General features: G+C 39.7%; 1 protein-coding gene across 1 annotated transcript in view; it reads right to left on the bottom strand.

Moving 5' to 3' along the window:
* akap13 (A-kinase anchoring protein 13) overlaps positions 1 to 19,890 on the bottom strand; it is a 140,945-nt gene that overhangs the window by 66,875 nt on the left and 54,180 nt on the right. The window contains exon 10 of the mRNA XM_074666000.1: positions 6,636 to 6,690. Coding sequence (XP_074522101.1) covers positions 6,636 to 6,690 — 55 coding nt within the window. The remainder of the gene's footprint in view (positions 1 to 6,635; positions 6,691 to 19,890) is intronic.

Genomic DNA, 19,890 nt, shown 5'->3' with positions numbered 1-19,890 from the left:
ACTGAGATAAAAACCTTATTTATTTGGACAAATAGACTAATGCTTTATTGTCCTCAGTTTTCATAGCTAAAGAATAAACAGGGACCAGCCGTCAGTTACTCTTTCAGGCTGACATTGAAGCAGGGGTCACGACCGACTCCATCCAGCATGTAACAGTTAATGATGCTGGATATCAGCCGGTTAGCTCAAACAGTTCAATCAGGTATCAGAGCTCATGACAAAGGGACGATTTGACCAATCCAGTTCTCTGCAGTTCTGTCTTTTTATTAAGCTCTCTGTGCCATAAGGTCGAATGGAAACTGGGACTAGGGCTTTAGGGCTTTCTGCGCCGTCTGAACTTAAAGTGCTGGTGTCACTAAATATTTTTTGAATCTAAAATTAAAGACCTTGATGCTGACTCTTTACAATGTCATTGTTTCTAGTAAACTTGGTAACACATCTGACTAACTTGAACTTTTCCATAAAATCTTAATGCTTGTTGATGCTTCTTTTCCCTCTGTGTGTCTTTGCCTGTAACTTTTTTTAAAATAATGGTAAGATATATAAACACTTAAATGAATAAACAAATAATACAGCAATGTAATGTATACAACATCACATTGGTAGAATGAATTACCTAACTCCACACGATCCGTGGAGTCCCTTTCAACTTTATGAGATGTCTGAAGACTCATCTGTTCAGGGAACACTGAGACACTTCATCTGAGCCTTCTCCTCTTTGTCCTCAGGGGTAGAATGAGTCAGAAAGTCTCAGACCCAGCTCTTAGGGAATATATATAAGTTTGAGGGTTGAACTATATTATTGCAGTGACGAATCATGGTTAGTTATTCTACACAGAAAAAAACAACAAAAAAAAGCCATCTTGCACTTGATGGCAGCACCTGCAGCCAAATAACTTTTGGCGCTTTGTCACACTAGCTAAAGTTTTCCCTCCCTTGGGTTGTATGTCTGCTTAATGAAACTGTTTTAACTGTATAACATTTAAGTAGGTCTTTGTATTTTGTTGTGTTGAGCCAAAATGGGGTGAAGTAAGCCAAAAACAAAACAGATTTAGTTACAAAAGCTTCTGAAGGGGAGCGGTACTAATCTGGCATCAAGACACAAAAAACGAAGTGTAAGGCAACCTGGATAGACTCTTGGAGCCAGGGTAGAGTTTACCACAACTTGAATTTTTAAAAAAAAATCTATCCATCTCAACTCAACAAGGATGCTTGGAAACACTCATTAGCAGACTGAAAGCAGCTATAGTGATTAGCAAAGATATCCAAGGGGGTCTTATATTTGCCCATAGTGAGCCACAAATTTCAACTGGTCACAAACAGCAGTGGCTCAGTTTCAACTACCATCAAGGAAACACTTCATCTGTGGCACACATAGCTGACAAAGAGCAAGGTGCAGTTTGTTTCTGAAACAGCTGTAACAGCCTAGAAAAAGCCACAGACACAAAAAGAGAGCACATTTTGGGTCGCTTTGCACGCATAGTCAGCTCATATTCAGAGGGGGAGAGTGTGAGTGATGCCTCTGCAGTTTCCAGACAGACTGTGGGGGGAGATTGATATAATTCAATTCAGGCTAAATTCACTGATTTATTTCATGAATGGTTTCCAAGTAACACCAGATCAGTACTTGGAATCCAGGAAAGATTAAATCTATTATAATCTATTAAATGTGATGACATTAAAGAAATGAGATGCACTTTCTTGCAAACAAGTCAAGACACTGAGCCTTCCATGAAAACAAACGTATATACCCCGTATATACGGTGTTCCTTGCACAGAAGCGTACAGATCCTGCCACACTACTTAACCAAACTGTAATTTAAATGTTAACCCTGATTCATGCAACCACCATTTACCCTTATATCTTTGTTTTCCATGCTCAGTGTATTATTTTTGCCTGGAAGCCAGGACACACCCTGCGTGTCTCCTCCTATATAAATAAAGGTTTCTGAATCCAGCTGAGCCCAACAGGACGCAGATTCAGCCCTGATAAGTGTCATAGCATGCAACATTACAAACAACACTTTAGCGTGAATGTAAAGCCACAGGCAGCAAAGCATGCACACTGTGGCCTTCTGAAAACACATCAAACCACTGCATTACAGGATGCAGACGCACACATTATACACCACAGATAACACTCTGTGTTTTCTCCACAAATTGAAATCTTTGTCTTGTTAATTCATTTAATAAGAGTCTTTTTTTATGTCAGGATATGAAGCACACATAAAGAACCGGACAGAGGAAATCTATTGGCTGAAACTTCAAACTGGTTGGACTATAAATCATGCTCCCCAACCCCTGACCTTGACCAGGGTGGTTTTGTAACTCAATATCCTGAGTTGACCCATTAACACTGACCTCTGACCCTGACAAAAGCAGGTCAATCCCCTGACTTCCTAACAGCCTGCTTCAAAGCATCACATAGATTCATATTCTTGCAGCTCGGGTTTATAAATGCTGTGTTTCACTTTTTCTTGAGTAAAAATTATCATCTCTCTGATTAACTTCACCTACATGTACATTTTACATCTTCACAGCTTTGGGTTGCAGGTTATTGGCAGTTTCTCAAATCATGAATCTAAAAATGAATGAAGCTTCTCCTGAGTAAATTTATGTTAAAATAAGAAGATCCAGCAACCAGTGTGATTTTACCTAATACAGCATCACTTGACAAGAAATAAAAGCTGTTAGCATTCAAAACATCACAGGGACTAAGCTAAAAAGCTCATGTTAAGTAGGTATTAATTATGAAATAATCATTAATGAGGCTGGTGGGAGAATTACTGGTGTTTCACTCACTGTGAGGAGTTTCAGGGCACTCTGTGTGTTAATAAAGCCAGTTTAACTTCATTACAACCCAAACAAGCAAACTGAAATGATGAATGTTAATCACCTGAATAAAGAGACAGACACTGAGAGACTCTGATGAGTTAAATTTGGGAGAAGATATATTTCAACCAAAGAGGAAGTGATGTCAACCTGTTCCAGCCGCCTCAGAGGAAATCCCACCCGTACCCTCCCTTCCACTTTATTTCTGTGTGACACTTTTTTTTTCTTTCAGTACCCTGACATCCCCTCTTTGTTTCTTCTTCTCTACGGCGGTATGACTTCATTTGATCCATTATGATGTTTCTTTTCTTCCTCTGTGACAGAGTGATGGTCCATCTGTTTTCAGCACAGATAAAACAGCAGTTTGTTTTGGGCCTCACGCAGCTCATCGATCTGTAGGTCTTTTTTATTGAGACTGCTCCCTCTGCAGACAGGCTCATCTCGTGAAGGTCAGAGGATCCGTTTTCCTTTCTTGTTGTGTCTGTATCTATGTACCCGTATATGTCAGGATCCAAAATGTTGCAGGCTAGGATTTGTCTGACAGGGGGGTGCAGCTGATAACACTGTCACCTAAAAGAGAGACAGTACTAAGAGTGGGGGCTTTCAGGGTGAAGATTGCATTTTCCACCTGGGCTTGTGTGGGTTTCTTTTTTTGTAACCCGTCTTCCTCCTGCTCTTTAAAGACGCTCAGGTTAGGGATATTTGCACTTGCAGACTCTGAGCTGGTGTCAACTGCTTTCAGCTTTGGGTGCTATAAAACTGTAACCCTTTTGCTCTTGCAATGCTCTTCTAAAATTTCCCTGACTTCATCAGAGGAAGCTGGAGTGAGCTAATACAGCAGTTAATATTTGGGAGTTTTCACCCTGAGCCGGCGGGTGGGGTAACAGCGTTATATAAGTGACTCGTACATCCTAGACACCAGCAGCTGATCAGTGCAGAAAGGCATGAATGTGTCAAGTCTGCAAATAATGAAAAAAACGAATGGGCTCCCTGGCAAAGAAAAGCTCTGAAAATGACCAAATGTAGAGCTCAGTTTCACTGAGTCTGGTGCTTTGATTAGAGTTTGTTAAAATGAGCTAAGTAAGACCTGCTCTTGCCTGTAGTGGCTGTGAAACCTGTGCTGTTTTGTTTTTAGAGATTCTACTTGAGGCTGGTGGCAGAAAGACCAGAAACCACAAACAGCAAGGCAAAGGCGCAGTTTCTTACATCAGTAATAAACATGTTTACAGCCTGGTTCAAAAAACCTATTGGAGGCTGAGTATATGATTTCTCAGCTCACAGAAGGTGTTTTATTTATTTCTGTTTACAACTTTTTATTTTTTTAAGTTATTAAATTTAAGAGTTTTGCTCATTTAAGGATATGGCTGACTTGACTGACAGGTGGTTTTCTTGTAGCAGTCTGTGAGGAGAATAAAGTCCCATTTACATAACGTTTCATCTGAAAACGCTAAAACGAAGTGAAAAAATCTGCCTGGCCTGTAGGTGGTGCTATAACTGTCTTGTCCAGAAGCCGCTTTTGAGAGATCTCCCCTGAAGTTGAGTTGAGCCGATCATCTGGTGTATTCGGGAATACTAAGTGAAAAAGTGGAGCAACAGATGCACGTTTTGTTGAAAGACAGTCAGCAGATACAGCAGCACAAGCACAACACGGTAGTTTGCGACGATCGTAACAATGGTACTGTTGTCCTGCTGTATGTGCTCACGGGAAGCCGAGTGTGACATTGGTCTTTCCACTGAAAACACCGGCTCACTGTTTACACGGCAACAGTGTTGGAAGCATTTCAGAAAAATCTCACTCTGGAAGCTGTTCTCAAAAGTTTTCATTTTAGGTCAGCTGAAACGCTGTTTCTGTGTAAACGTGTAACTGTCATTTTCTATTAACTTTTTGTCTAATATTATGTGGTACATTTTTTTACAATTTCTATTTAATTCATATCTGTTTAACCTATATTGTTGTTAAAATAGATAAAAGGAACAAGCAATCGATAAAAGTTAACTTTAGTCTGGAGTCTTAGCTGACAAGAGTCAGTTGTGAGTGATGAGGTAGGTGACAAACCGTTTCTACAGTTGTTAACCTATAAATATGTGTGGTCTTGTTTTTTCCATCCATAAATGGTTTGTAGGAGCATGTGAATTAAATGAACTTCAGCCACTGTATATAAACTACACAATCTATTCCAGTGCGGCACATTATACTATGTTAGCACGTGATGCATAACCTTTGGGGGTTAATGAAGTCTATTCTATTCTATTCTATTCTATTCTATTCTATTCTATTCTATTCTTTTCTGTTCTATTTTATTCTATTCTATTCTTTTCTGTTCAATTCAATTCTATTCTATTCTATTCTATTCTATTCTATTCTATTCTATTCTATTCTATTCTGTTCTGTTCTGTTCTGTTCTGTTCTGTTCTATTCTGTTCTATTCTAACTAACAGATTAAACTGTAAGATCCTCAGCCTCCTCTCCCTTCAGCAGAAGCTAAAAAAGCCCTGAGAGTTTCCAGTTTGTGAGAGCACATGCGATCGGGAGAATCTCCCACTGTGAGGTAAAGGTAAAAATGCAAGTTTTGTTTACAATTTTAGAACCTGATTCGCCTGAAATTATAAACACAATGTCAATGGTTGAAGCATGACAGGGGCCCCTGAGACACCACTAGTTCATGTGTTAATTAGTCGTGTTAACAAAGCCTTTTGCATTGAGGCAACTGGGCCAACTGAAAAACCACGACTTCCCCCCTGAGCAGCTCAGTATCGTTTCATCTTTATGCTTATAGCCAGCATCAGCCTCTTTAAATGAAACTTCACATGATGTTTGATCACTTGTAAAACACTTGATGAGACGATAAGATGGAAAGTATTTGTAAGGAGCTTCCCTCTGCTTTATGAAGATGCTGCAACAAAGTTTATTTTACAGACAGTTTATAGAGATAAGCACCCTTTTTCAAAATGGTCATACAGTTAACGCCTCCAACAAGTGTTGAACTTGTTTAATGTATAAATATAGAACTGTTCAGTAAGGTTTCAGTTTCAGGTGTAGCATTTAGCCCAGCCACGTTTTCATGTAAAAAATAGACAAAAGATTAAACCAACAAAGACAACAGTTATCTTTCTCTGAGATAGATTACAATTTCAGTTTCCACTCATGATGACAAAACTGGCAATGCCAAGGTAGTTTGAATATTTTTTACCAATTAAAGTTATTCAAGTTAAATTAAACATCATCATTTTAAATACAAAAACAATCAGGGATGATTTGAGGCTTCATCCCGACACAAACAAAAGCAGTACCGAGTAACTTAAAGTCAAAGTGGTTCAAGTTTTAACTCGTTTCTCACCAGCTGAGTGAAGACTGGTGGTGTGAACGTTCTTCTTTGAGCATTAAAAGGCAAACAGTGGCTGCTAAGCTGGCTTTACAGTACTGAATTTACCGAGAAGAGGCTCTTGTCAAAATACTGAAGCTCAAACGATGAAAGTGCCTTTGCTTTGTGTCAGTGATACTTTCCACAGACAGTTTGAAAAAGTCAGCACACAAACATCCAGCTGCTGTCACTTCAAACAAACGGGCTCCATAGGACAGAGGATGAAGCTTCTTCCAGCATAAACAATGATGCACAAATGACCTACTTCTGCACATTAGTCACAGATGAGAGAATAACCATGCGGTGGTTTATCACACTACACAAAAACATGTAAAACTAAAGAATAAAAAAACACAGGAGTGTACAAAAAAGTCATTTAAGTCTATAATCCTCTCATCCAACACAAAGCTTCAATCATTAGCGGTAGAAAGCAGCTCTTACCTGAGTGTTGAGTGCTGCAAGGCTGATGAAAAGACGCCTCTCTGTCTCGGTGGATCTACAGAGAAACAGGAAGACACTGAATCAGCCTCAGCAACATGTGATTGTCACCCACAAAGAAATAATGATGCAGAGCAGCGTGGCAGTTAGGAAGCGTTGCTCCGTGCACAGGATGGGAGGCAACGACAAGACACTCTTTATAACAGATGACTTAAGAGTATTCACTGGGTTTGTTTGGCACACGCAGGCTCCTGTAACTCACAGTTACAACTGAAACTCACACACTAACTTACAAAAACACACACACACGCTGCGTGACAGGGAACTGTGGTTGGCTGTGAACACACAATGCTGCGGCTCTGCTTCCTCTGTGGTCTGAATATCTATGGAACAGCTGTGTGTGTGTTGGTGTTTGAGTGTGTGCGTGTGTGTGTGTTGGTTTTAGCTACACAAACCACAGGCACCCCCCTCTTGCAGGCGGCACAAAAGCTACAGCAGTTTGGCCAAAGCTGTGCAGAGCTGACTGTCAGCTCTGAATGAGAAGCTCGCAGAGACTCAGAGGAGCTCATTGTGTTTTAATGAACTCCATCAATGACGTGTAGATAAAAGAAGATGATGATGAGCTTTGATTTGGAAGTGTCCCTCACATAAACAGGGAGAGTTTAAAACAGATTGACAAAGCCAGATTGCTCTTCAGAAGAGATAAGAGTTACAAAAGCCTTGTTGGTTAACACATGTTTTTCTTAAGAGTCTTATTTTTCTGAATTGAAGCTTCTGTGACAGAGTGAAGATGAAACCTCCCCTTCAAAGCTTTGTTTCTTCTGTCATGTTTTCTCCCCTCCTTAAATCTTCCCTCCTAACCCATTAAACCCAGGTTAAGTCTGGCTCAGATCAACAGGCTTTAGTGAGGCCCTTTAAACTTTGCAGCACGAGGTTTGTACAAAGGAACCTCCAGGCGAGGTTCAGACAGGTCCCTAAACCGAAACCACAACCTTTCAAGTGAAAGAGGAATCAGACAAACAAGGCGAAGGGGCTGTTCAACACAAGAGGCGCTGATAAAAATGAAGCAGAAGTAGAAGTGTAAAATACTGAAGTTCCTCCAGTGTCCACTTCAGGTCGGCTCGAAAAGTCAAGGAAAATTCATTTACACGCATATCAAAATTCTAACTTAACAGTTTAAAATGACATAACGTAAAATAATGGTCAGAATTTTTCTCATATATGATACATTGCACTTTAACCTCTTAAGACCCAAACTTTTTTTTGGTGTGCGATTTTTAATTCACCTTGCTATTTGGGATAAGTAAGACCTAACAAGTAAAATAACTAAACTATTTGAATGTGAAGTTTGGTATTTATGTTATGAGTTCTTTATCAGTTGTTTGTTAGTAGTTTTATTCTACTTCATTTTTTTTTTCTACTAAAAAGTGTGTAATGTTTTGATTTCACCAAAAAAAAAAAAAAGATGTGGGCAGTGTCTCTGAATGTGGCTAATCAGTCAAAGTTTAAAAAATGAGGTATTATGGGTCTGAGAGGCAGAATGTTCGCACATGTGGACGCTGGTCTTCAGAGGATATAGCTCTGTTTTAAAGAGTTAAATCAGAGGAAGAGTGTTTGGCCAGATTCACTGCAAAACTGATATCTTATCAAGTGTTTTTGTCTGATTTTTGGTAGAAAAAAAGTATATTATACTTGATATAAGCTACATATCATACCTGACCAGTCCAAAAATGAGTCTTATTTCAAGTTATGTAGAGGCAAAAATGAGTTCTGAAATGCTTTTAACAAGTAAAGACAAAAACTGCCAATAAGAAAAAATGTGTTTGTTAAGTTTCTCTACAATAGAAAAATGGTTTAATAGAAGTAACTTTTCTCTCATCTAATTGGCAGATTTTCTTTTTTTTCTTGAGCTGAGTTCCACGTTTCTTAGTGCTGGTTTTGTGTTTTACTAAAAGAATCAGAATCAGAAAACTTTATTGATCCCTGAGGGGAAATTTAATTTCAGTTACATCCCGTCCAAGACATACAAGAAGACAAACTCAGACATGGGTAAACAGACAGGATTTAGGATTAACCTCGCCAGCTACCCAGCACCCTCAGGATCTTATACTAAAATGTGTTGATGTGTGGTTCCATTGCCCTACCCAGCTAACTGCCTGTTTAACTTCCTCACAAAGGAGACTGAGAAGCATTGAGACCAGAACATGTGGATTACAGAGCAGCACATATCCCCAGGCCATCCATAACACTTCAAAACACGTTTAGTATTATTTAGATTTTAATAGTCTTGCACAGGTTTTGATTTTGAGTCTGGGACTCTTAAATATTCACAGTACACATTAATTCATAATTCAATTTATAATCCATTTATTGCTGCTAAGCTCTACACAGGTGCCCCAGTATTAAATTACCTCAGTATTATTTATCATATCTCTTGATCTGATTAGTTTTAATTTATTGAAGGACTGTTTTTGCATCACTATTGGACTTTATTTTTATATGTTAAGTCATCTTTATTGTGTAGTGTATGAATGTTTCCCAATGTTTGTTTGTCACCACCCACTGACACAAACTCTAAAAAAAAACAAAAAAAACAGAGCTAACATAAAAATGAAGCACTGAATCTTTAGGCGTGAAACACAAAATCAAAAGCACCAAAAAGAGAATGACGTATTAGTTACAGTAACACAGTATGATGGAGTTACACAGGATTTATAACTTTTCATTTGTCTGGTCTTGATGGAAAAGGAGGACATCTCTGTTGATAAACAGAGTTTGTCTGAAAACTCTGAATGATTAACTGAAGAGCTGAGCAAACAAAGAAGCTAGCCAAGCTTCAGCCTGTCCTGACAAACTGTCTCCACTGACCATCGGAGAAACACTGATTCTTAGCTTCAAGTGTTTCATTCAATGTGTACCAGTTTTAATTACCAGGTTCATTTGTTTGGGAGAAGAGGAGACCTCTGGGGACAATTCAGTCTCCAGTTAAGAGCTGTAAAAAACACTGAAGGGTCACTTTAAGACTGTTGATAAAATTCACAGCCAGCCTTTTAATTGCATTTATCTGTGGACAAAGCAGCTGCAAAGTGCAGAGATTTGACTGGAAAGTGGGAGCTGACCAGGGTCTTCTCCACAGACAATCTGAACTATGGACTTTCAGGGGGCAGCTCTGTATGGATCCTGGAGTGTTTATCAGCTCTATGGAGGTGAAGTCCTCTGAGTCGATAATACGTTTAACCTTTTTTCTGTCACGCTGAGAAGAACTTAAATGAAAACAACTTTCCCCCGTGGGCAGAAAAGAGCTCAAACTGGATAGGAGTCAGTATTAAGTCTTCTGACTGAAAGAGGTACGAGTGCTTTGGAGACAAAGAAACAACCTGCATGTGTCGTTACAACATGAAATTCACACCTGACAGGCTTTGCTTCACATAAAGACAGGGAATGTGTGAATATTAAAGAGCAGTGCATTTATAAAAACCTTACTAATGGAGGAAAAACAAAGCAAAGGGAAGGGAAATAAGCAGGTAATGTGCTGGAATATCTCTGTTGGATGCAAATAAGTTTGAATCTCCATCAAATCAGGGATATGATACACATCTGTGAACAACATTAGACTGTGGTCCAGGATGGGTACTGAATTAGGTACTTCTATAGGTACCTACCGTAATATGTCAAAAGTACCTGGTACCAATTCACGTAAAATCAAAAGGTACCATGTTTAGGTACCTAAATGCATCTTTGTGACTGTGAGAGAGAGGAAGAAACTGTGATTTTCCATGCTGGACATGAACACAGCATTACAAGGTTATATACTGAAGAATAAATATGTTAAGTTGAAAAAATGTAATATTTCATTATGAAAAAAATCGATTTTTTTATCACATAAACACAAAAAAGCACTGACAATTGGTACCGCTGAGTACCTATACCGACTGCCAGGTACCAGGCATCTGTACCATTTCGTTTCAAATGTGAAAGGTAACCATCCCTAGCTTTGGTATGAGAAACCAGTTCAATTTGGGAACCACGCTGCAAAAAACTGAAATCTTATCAAGTGCTTTAGTCTTATTTTAAGTAAAAATTGTCTTATTTTACTCAATATGAGCCTCATTCAACTTATCAGTCCAAAAAAATGTCTTGTTTCAAGTTATTTGAAGACAAAAATGAGGTCTGAATCGCTTGTAACAAGTACAAAAAATCTGCCAATGAAACAAGAGAAATTTGCTCTAATATTTGCTTGAAACTAGAAGAATGTCTTAATACAAGTAACTTTTCTCTTATCCCTTTGGCAGATTTTTTTTTTGCTTGTTTCAAGCAATTCAGACCTAATTTTTGTCTTTAAATAACTTGAAACAAGACATTTTTTCTGGAGTCAAGCGAATGTGACTCATACTACGCCTAAAAAGACATTTTCTACTGAAAAGAAGACAAAAACACTTGATAAGATTTCAGATTTTTGCAGTGCCTTTGATTCCTGAGATCCTCTGATCTAATTAGGTGTGAATTTTGATTCTGCTTTTTGGTTTCTGACTTTCTGTAGTTTTTAACCTGTGAAGGGAATTTTAGACTAGTTGTACCAATCTACCAGAGCCTGCTATACATATAACATTATGTTATTAGTGAGCACTGATTTTAAACCCACCTTTTGTCCACATTACGTTTACAAACTGAAGTGAGTCTGTTTTTACTTTGTCTTAATTAAATAGGAGAAACACACAATATTTAGTTAACTTCCGAAGAGGAATGGGTTTATGTCAGACAGAGAAAGAAACAAATAAAAAAAGAAAGAGAACAAAACTTCAGAGGAACAGTTCAGTGGTACTGAGGGAAAAAAAAACTCAGAGGCAAACAGCGATCTAAGTCAGGAGGTTAAAAAAAACTAATCAGGGACATAAGACTGAAGAGGATGAGCGAGTCCCAACAAACCAGCAAGGTCAAACTCCCAGAAAGCTTTGGGGGGTTGAGGGAGCTGAGTTCAAGTTCTAAATAACCAAGCCTCAACTGTCCCAGAGCAGACTACTGACAGCCCCGCTGAGAGCCACACAAACACTGAGCTCTGTTCTGCCAGCCCGGGAGTGGTGTGTGAGTATCAGTGTGAGTGTGTCCCTAAGAATCCACAACCACTAAACACTTTCACATTCCTTCAAACACAAAGAGAGCGACAGCCACTCACAAAACAACTGGCGAAGTGTGCACGCACTGCAATCAGCCAACAGGGCTGCAAGCAAGCATGCACACACATTACAAACACTTATGCTCCTTTTATTCACTCATCAAGTCTCAAACACATCACAAACAATCCCACCACCCCCAGTACACACACTCACACACACACACACACACACACCCTCACATGCACACACAGGCTCCTTCTTTTCTCACAGCTGTGTTCAGATATCAAACGGGGCCCGCTGAGAGAGAACAAACACGCTGACGAGGAAAGATTAGCTGGTCACAGAGGGCGCCAGTGTGCACACAGCATCATACTCACACACAAACACAGATGGATAAAAACACACACATAGACGCACACACAGGTTTTTCTTAGAAGTCGAATGATTGCCAGTGTTACAAATCACAAAAGGAAACATGACCTGACCTTACAACAGAGCAGTGACTGAAGAACTTCAAATGAAATCAAAGGCTCCTGAATAAAATGCAGATTAAATCAAAGTTAAAGGGACAAAAAGGAGATTTAGGGGTTTTACAGGCCTCTTTGATCTGTTACAGAAGCCCTTCTCTAATAATAAACTCTCATTGTGATGAGTTTTTAAGTGGAAGTAACTGTTGTTCATGTAACCTGTATTGTACTCGCACCTTTTCGTTTATTTTTGCAGGTTATGTGCAGAGTGTTAGACTGAATGGATGAGAAAATCCTGAATAAAAGAGTGTGGACAGAGAGAAGTGTCTTCAGTTTAAATCACAGCATCAACCTCTTCTTTCACATCGACACTCAGTTCAGTGATGCTTGTTGCATAGCAACCCTGAAGCTGCTTCAACAGTCATTTGTTTGAGAAATTTAACCTTGTGTCTGCAAACAACAACTTCAGACACAGAGCACTGAGAGGGAGAGGCTTTCCACTTTGGTTATAGCATTTTTCACTCTGCCAAGCAGCTTAGTGACCTTACTTTCAGCTTTCTGATCTGAAAGATAACGAGTAGCATTAAGGATGAGCAATGCTTAACTTTTCAATAAGAAGTAGAGCTGTACTTCGTGACTGCTTCTCTGCTCTTATCTAAGTTTACAAAACAGGACTTGTTTTAAATGTGTTTACTGAATTAATGTGGCTGCACCTGAATTGACACGTTGAGATGTAAGATGGTAAGTGAAGTATGTTTTGTTCCAGGGGACCAAGAGCAAGGCTTTGGGCCTAAGTTATGTAAACAGTTGCATTTCCAAGGAGGTGCACGTCAGGATACATATTTAGGATTCTGCACAGATACAGGGTGATGCAAATCTACGGCGCAGATCAAAGGCAAGAATAAATCAGGCTTCAGTGTGGCGAAGAAACGGGTTATTCAAAACTTCAAGATCTGATCTGCCTCAAACCCCTCTTGTTAGACCAGCTTTAACATCTGAAGTTATTAGGATACCAATATAATGTTTTTGTCATCTCACCGCCTAACAGTAAGAGACAGTGTGGGATATGTTCCAGTCAGTTTAAACAATAGGCTGTGAGCTCTCACTTCATGTTGTATTGAAAAACCACATGAAAATTCAGAGCAGTTTGTTTTTGTTTGTCTGAAACAAACATGTCTGAAGGAAACTCTTCCACTGAGCTACATCCCACCATGCTCCACCTCCTGATGTGCATGTATGTGGAAGGAGCAGCTGTGATTAGCATGTACTGGATACTGCATTAAATACCACAGTCATAAACGGCTCTACAAACTAAACAAAAACAGAAATACTTGTCTCAAAGGCTGCAGTGCTTTTCTGTCCAAATAAGGCCTGGCCCCAAATGTCAACAACGTCTGACTCATAATGCCTGAGTTTGACAACCTTTCAGATTCAGGGATGGCCATCTAGCATTGTGACTTTATAACCATAGGTGGATTAAAAAGGCACAACATAATCTACCATGATGTAGTCTTAGACTAATCTGCATCATCTAATGACATTTAGCTTGAAGTACTGTCTTTAAACAGATACCTGTTGTAAGTGTAGCTGAGAAGAGCTCACAGACTTGGTCTATAACTATAACTCAGCCCTTGCTCCTTAAAACTAAGGTGGGGTTTTTTCTACTCGTTTTAACACAGACGTGAATTTATGCTGATGTTTCCTCTAAAATCCACAAAAAAAAAAAAAAATTCACAGATTCTTTGTTGTGATGCCTTACACCTAAAAAAACCTTGCTGGGGAGGACGTGTCACACTTATAGACTGTAAAAAAAACATGGACGTCATCTTGCTCCGCTTAATGTGAGGTCGCCACAAAAACTGTTCCCCCTGGTGGCTGGCTGCAATAAAGGTAAAAAAAAAAAATCCATCTCCCCAGTCATTCCAGATGGGCTGTGGTCAAACTTTAAAAAAATAATACACCTCCTAGAAATGTTTCTCATATCCGGTTGTTGTGGTGATTTGAAGATATCATTTGGCTGCTTTGTATTCAGGTCCTCTTTTTTTCTGAAAAGTTTCGTTTTTATCAGTTATGAGAGGTTAAAAATGAGGTTATACGTCACGTTTAATGATAATTGATAGCTGCCGTTTTGTAAAATATGTTGGGGGGTAGAGTCAAGAAGTGATTAGACTCTCGAAAGAAAACAAAATCAGTATTTTGTCACATCTGTGCAGACTCTGGCTGCACAACTGCTTCAATGGCTGCACCTGTGACGGGGGAATTTTGGCTTCAAAACCGTACGATGGTCTATGGTCACACTTTGGAAACGGCCTGTTTGCAGTTTAAGCTGCACTTTAAGACTTAAATGAGTGACATATTTCACCCTTTAAAACAGGGCAGGGGGAGAAAACTTAACCTAGCATCTACAGGACAAGATAACAAAGTGATAATGTGCACAACTTTTCCAACACAGAGGCTGACATTAACACAAACTCAGGCTCCTCACAGCAGCTTTAAGCTGCCAGTCAGATGGTAGATCCAGACAACACAAAGAAGAGGAAGTCTTCGCAGAAAGTCTCTCTGGTTTTCTGCTGGACAGACAGGAAGCCTCAGAAAGGAAGCAATCCCTCACAGAGGCTGTACCACTGTCAGATGATGGAGTTCTGAGCCTGCACTCTCCTCAAAAGAACATCTTTACAAACCTTTGGACCACCTGCTGGCCAACCAGGTCTCTTCACCACAGAGCTCTGTGTGCAGCAGGGATGGGACAAAATATTGATGCAGCAATATATCCTCGTACCAACTTGTATGATTAAATTATCGATATTTTAATTGAAAAATAATACAGCGCTCTAAACAGATGAGCCTGTCAGTTTGACTCACTGCATCACTACTTCCTGACTCCCTGAAGAGCCGCTAATGATATAAATGAGGGGAACATGAGTAAGAGTTAATTGACTGAGGATAAAGTTGACAGCAGCATAATGGCAAGAGAAGAGAGTTGGACATTGTTGGACAGCAGTGGAAAAAAAGAAGCGAAGAGATGCACTGAAACAAGACAGAGGAAGAAAGAAAAAGAGTTGACACAAAGGGTTTCAGTCACTCCAGAGTCCAGGACCCCAACAGACCCCATGGTCTATGGGGACTAATATATGACAGTTGCTGCCAAATGAAAGACTACATACTACATGCTACAAACTTGCTGGAGGCTAAGGAGGAAAGGAGTGGTTTTTATGGGTTCAGTTGTACAGGTTGACATAAAATATGTTAATGTTTTGGTTTAGGCATGTAATATGACTTTTTATGACCTTTTAGACAAAAATGTGTACTTGTTTTTAAAATGTCTTAAAGACGGGGTGTTTTGCTTTCTCATATTTTACACAGATATTAAGTAATAATGTTGGATGTTCATATTTGATGTGTGCAGATCTTTCAATTACCATTTATTCATATGTTGTAGAAATCCATCTGGTTTTATTTATTTATTCATTTATTTACTTATTTATTTATTTGAATATTATTATATATAAAGGTGTATTTTGTCTTTCTTCTCTTCCTTTTATTTCCCCTTGTCTTTCCTTTTCTCGAGACCACTTGTCCACTTGTTGATACTCTGTGTCAATTGAGTGTGCTGTCTTGTCCTTTTTGTTCTTTTAGTGTGAATTAGTGTGAATGAAAATGTTCTCATTGTTCCTAAGTTGTTCTGTTTTGTGTACCTAAAATGACTTTTTCTTTTTCTGTACACACCTCTGAAAAAAATATCTGAAAATATCTGAAAAAAAAGAAATCCCTGAATTTGTCCGTAAACTGATCAACGGTTCATTACTACAAGAAAAAAGAAAAAAAAAAACAATGAGATCTTTGTGAGACTTGCTGAAACAATAAGATCATCACATACGGATCTCCTAACTAGTTCATGACACATTGGAAGGATGGGCCTCAAACACCAAGGTCTGACTATAGTGCAGCCCCCAACAGGCCTGCAGAGGCCTGGCTCATTGGACGGTAGAGGATTTGCTAAGCCTTAAAGAGACAGCAGCTGAAATGAAGCAGAGAAAAGCTGAAGTTAATTTCATTTAACAGGTTTACGTGTTTAAAAAAAAAAAAAGTGAAACAAAACTGGAGTGCGCTCAGTAAATGTATTCACCCTTCACTTTTCCTTAAAGGGGGTGTTCAATATCTCTCATTTAAGGGGAAATTACACCTCATTCCTTGAATATAGCAGTTATAACACCAGTGCTGTACTGTGATGTATTGGGCCACACAGTGCGGACTGTGATTCCCACCAGTGAGCAAATTGCAAAATTAGGGGCAAAATTTTTAAAGGACCAACAAAACGCTTCCTCTTCCTGTAATTCTGTTCTTTTGTTTTGTATCCAAGTCAATCTGATGCAGACGGGGCGACAGCTGAAAGAATCACTTTAAAACTCTAAACACCATTTAACTACATCAGGGAAAGACATCAACTTAATGGAAAACACAGATGTAATTATCGTCAGATCCACTCATGCCTTAATAACTGGGCAGTAATATTATAAGCCTTCATTTGCATACACACTCACTGATTTTTGAGCCAGTTTCTGAGCTGCAGCTGTGTTGCTTCTAGCCCGGATTATGTGTTTCACTTCTGCCGATCTGTTTTACAATGAAGTTAGCTCTGAGGTGGTAAAATATTTTCTGCTCTGCTGCTGTAGTTGTTTATGTTTGTGAGAGTTCATATGCTGCTATGATGCCCCTCTTATGCAACACACTCCTGAAAAGTGACAGCTGAGTGAGGCTGTTTTCGTTGGAGTAGGTGAAGCCAGACAGCAGGAGAATACCCATGGTGTTTTGATTTTTGATAGTTGAAGGCCTCAGAAAGCACAATGTGGCAGCCAGTAAGGCAGCAAGTCTTTTTCCCCACTCTGCACACCATACATCTTTCTAACAAGTGCTTAAGTCAGTTAGCGTGCCGGCCAACCAACCAGCCAGTCAGTGAGCGAGTGAGACCTGATCCCCCCTCTGGAAGCTGGCAGCAGAGTCTGAACAGTGCAGTGCATATTTGTAGCGTCGAGGGAATCTCAACTGTACCCAGTAAAAACACATCTGGTTTAAAAATAAAAAAGGCGGGCTGCTGTGTGTTAGCTGGGCAGGCAGGACCTGGAGCACTGCCTCCCCTCTGAACAGGCAGGTGGCCAGAAAGGTTCCACAGCGCTGGAGGATGCCATGGCTGACTGAATGACTGACTCCAGCCAGGTATGTACACACAAAGTTCTCACCCTGAGGGCCGCTGGCAGCACGCCTGAGGGCAAGTCTCTGTAGCACCAAAGTGCACTCAATTTAACCTAAACAGGATAAGAGCTAACACACCACCTGTCAGACAGTGACCCGAAAGCTGCTCAGGATTTGTTTCAGATTAAATTTACATTTTAAGACAAATTATGAAATGCTGCCTTTGCTGGAGTCCTCTTTTTTTTACACTGCCCTCAGAGAGAGGTCACACTCTGATAGCAAACAAGAGCTGACAAGGACTTACTGAAAAACACAGCATGAAATGAGGAGCTGCATCCTCTGGTTTAGGGACAGTCATCCAAGAGAAACAGCTGAAATGTATGCAGTGTTTGTTTAACCCTGTCTGAGTGGATAGGGCATAAAATCTTGATAATTTGAAGATAACTCGTGCCATGGTGGAACATCGACTCCAACTTAACAAGGGAACTGATAACAACAAACAACCTGAGCTCATTGTTTGATAGTGGAGCATTACCTGAGTGGTTACACTGCACTGTTTAGATCAAGACAGAGTGTTGACAGACAAATAAATTGATTACAACTCTGTTTATTCAAACATCAGCTTAAGTAAAACTAAAACTGTAACAGCTCTCATGTCACATGGGACTTTCAAATCCTGTGCCCCAATCTACTGTGTACGGCAAACGATAAACGTTCAAGCTCAAATTGATCTTCACGTATAGTTAAAAAAACAGCTTTAACTGAGTCCTGCTTCTCTTTTGCTTACATCACCTTTAAAGCCTCTGTGACTGACTTTAGCTTAAACATTGATTTTAGCCCCTGAGGACAAAGTGTGTGTGTGAGATTTTTTGCCTGATAAGGTAATCTTTTTTTGAGTGAACACCTCATCCTGCAGCAGTCTTAATGTGACAGAGAGTAAATAAGACACCCAGCTGGTTAAGCTGTTGCATTGTTTCAATTCCAATATCAATTTTTGATAACCTTTTTAATTTTTCATAAGCAGATTAGTGCCGTTGCGAAAGCAAGCTTTTTCCAAATCCATCTCTTAGCTAAACCAAGGCCTACTTCTCACAGGCAGATGTTGAAAAGACTATCCATGCCTTTATTACATGTAGATTGGACTATTGTAACTCTTTACACATTGGCATGGATAAGTCATCCATTAACCGCCTTCAGCTCATTCAGAATGCTGCTGCTCGACTTTACTCTGGTAAAAAAAAAAGCATGACCACATTACACCAGTTTTAGTGCCCCTCCACTGGCGCCCAGTCCGCTTTCGCATCGATTTTAAAATTCTTTAAATCTCTTTTAAAGCCCTCAATGGTCCTGCCCCTCTGTACCTGTCTGAAGTCCTACATCGCAACTCCCCAACCAGAGCCCTAAGGTCTTCTGACCAACTGCTATTGGAGATCCCCAAAACTAGACTTTGGTTGAGAGGTGACAGGGCCTTCGCAGCGGATGCCCCTTGACTATGGAACAGTCTCCCCATCCATACAAGAGCCTCCCAGACCATAGAGGTCATTAAATCTTCCTTAAAGGCCCACTTTTTCTCCCCAGTGTTTCATCAATAAGCTCATACAAATTACAGGCACCTTACTCTTTAGTTTTTATACTGTAACTTTTTTATTACAATGTTTTTCTATTTTTATTGTTCTTATTGTTATATTCATTTATTTCTATGTATTTGTGTACAGCACTTTGATCGACTGCTGCCTTCTTGAAGGTGCTCTATAGATAAACTTGACTTGACTTGACTTCTGTTTCCGACAGCAAAGTAGGAGTTTTATCTTAAAGTTTTATGAGTGTATAAAGTAAAAAGTGATTTTGTGCGCACAAATGATGCCATTTTCGCATCTACACCCCTTCACACAGTCCTCTTTACACAGAAAATTTCTAACCTGCTGGACGGAGACACTCAGACAAGATGGTGGAAGAACAGGATCTCCTTGTGGTGGAAGTGCAGAAATACAGGCACCTGTGTGACTCGTCACACAGAGATCACTGTAATAACCGAGTGGTAAATAATTCATGGTGTGAAATTGTGGCCACTCTTAGCAGAGAAGAGGTATCGGTTAAAAGAATCTGGAAAAATCTCTGGGACAGATTTGTCATGTTGTCAACAAATGCAAACTTCCTCTACTCAGATTTAGTACTCTGGTAGACGTGCGTCTGTGAAACACTGCCCCCTGCAGTTTGGGAATGGACTTCAACGGACGCAGCACGGGGTGTTAAAGCCATAAAAGCCTCACGCTTTCTCTCGCGCAAATCAGGTGCGTTTCATTTCCATGCGTCAAGTTTGCAAGGAAAGCACAACACAGCTTCAAACCATCAACTCGAGGCATCACAGGCCGTTGTTCTTATTAGTGCTGGTCCCAAGCCTGGATAAATGAGGAGGGTTGAGCCAGAAAGAGTTTCCGATGCAAAACTTTGCCAAATTAGTTTGCAGAACAGAAAATGAGTGATCTT

The sequence above is a fragment of the Halichoeres trimaculatus genome, unplaced genomic scaffold (assembly GCF_033239565.1).
Source record: "Halichoeres trimaculatus isolate MK-OKI-2021-1 unplaced genomic scaffold, fHalTri1.1 fHalTri1_scaffold_3, whole genome shotgun sequence".
In the NCBI taxonomy this organism is placed as follows: domain Eukaryota; kingdom Metazoa; phylum Chordata; class Actinopteri; order Labriformes; family Labridae; genus Halichoeres; species Halichoeres trimaculatus.
This window is presented reverse-complemented; position numbering and strand designations above follow the sequence as displayed.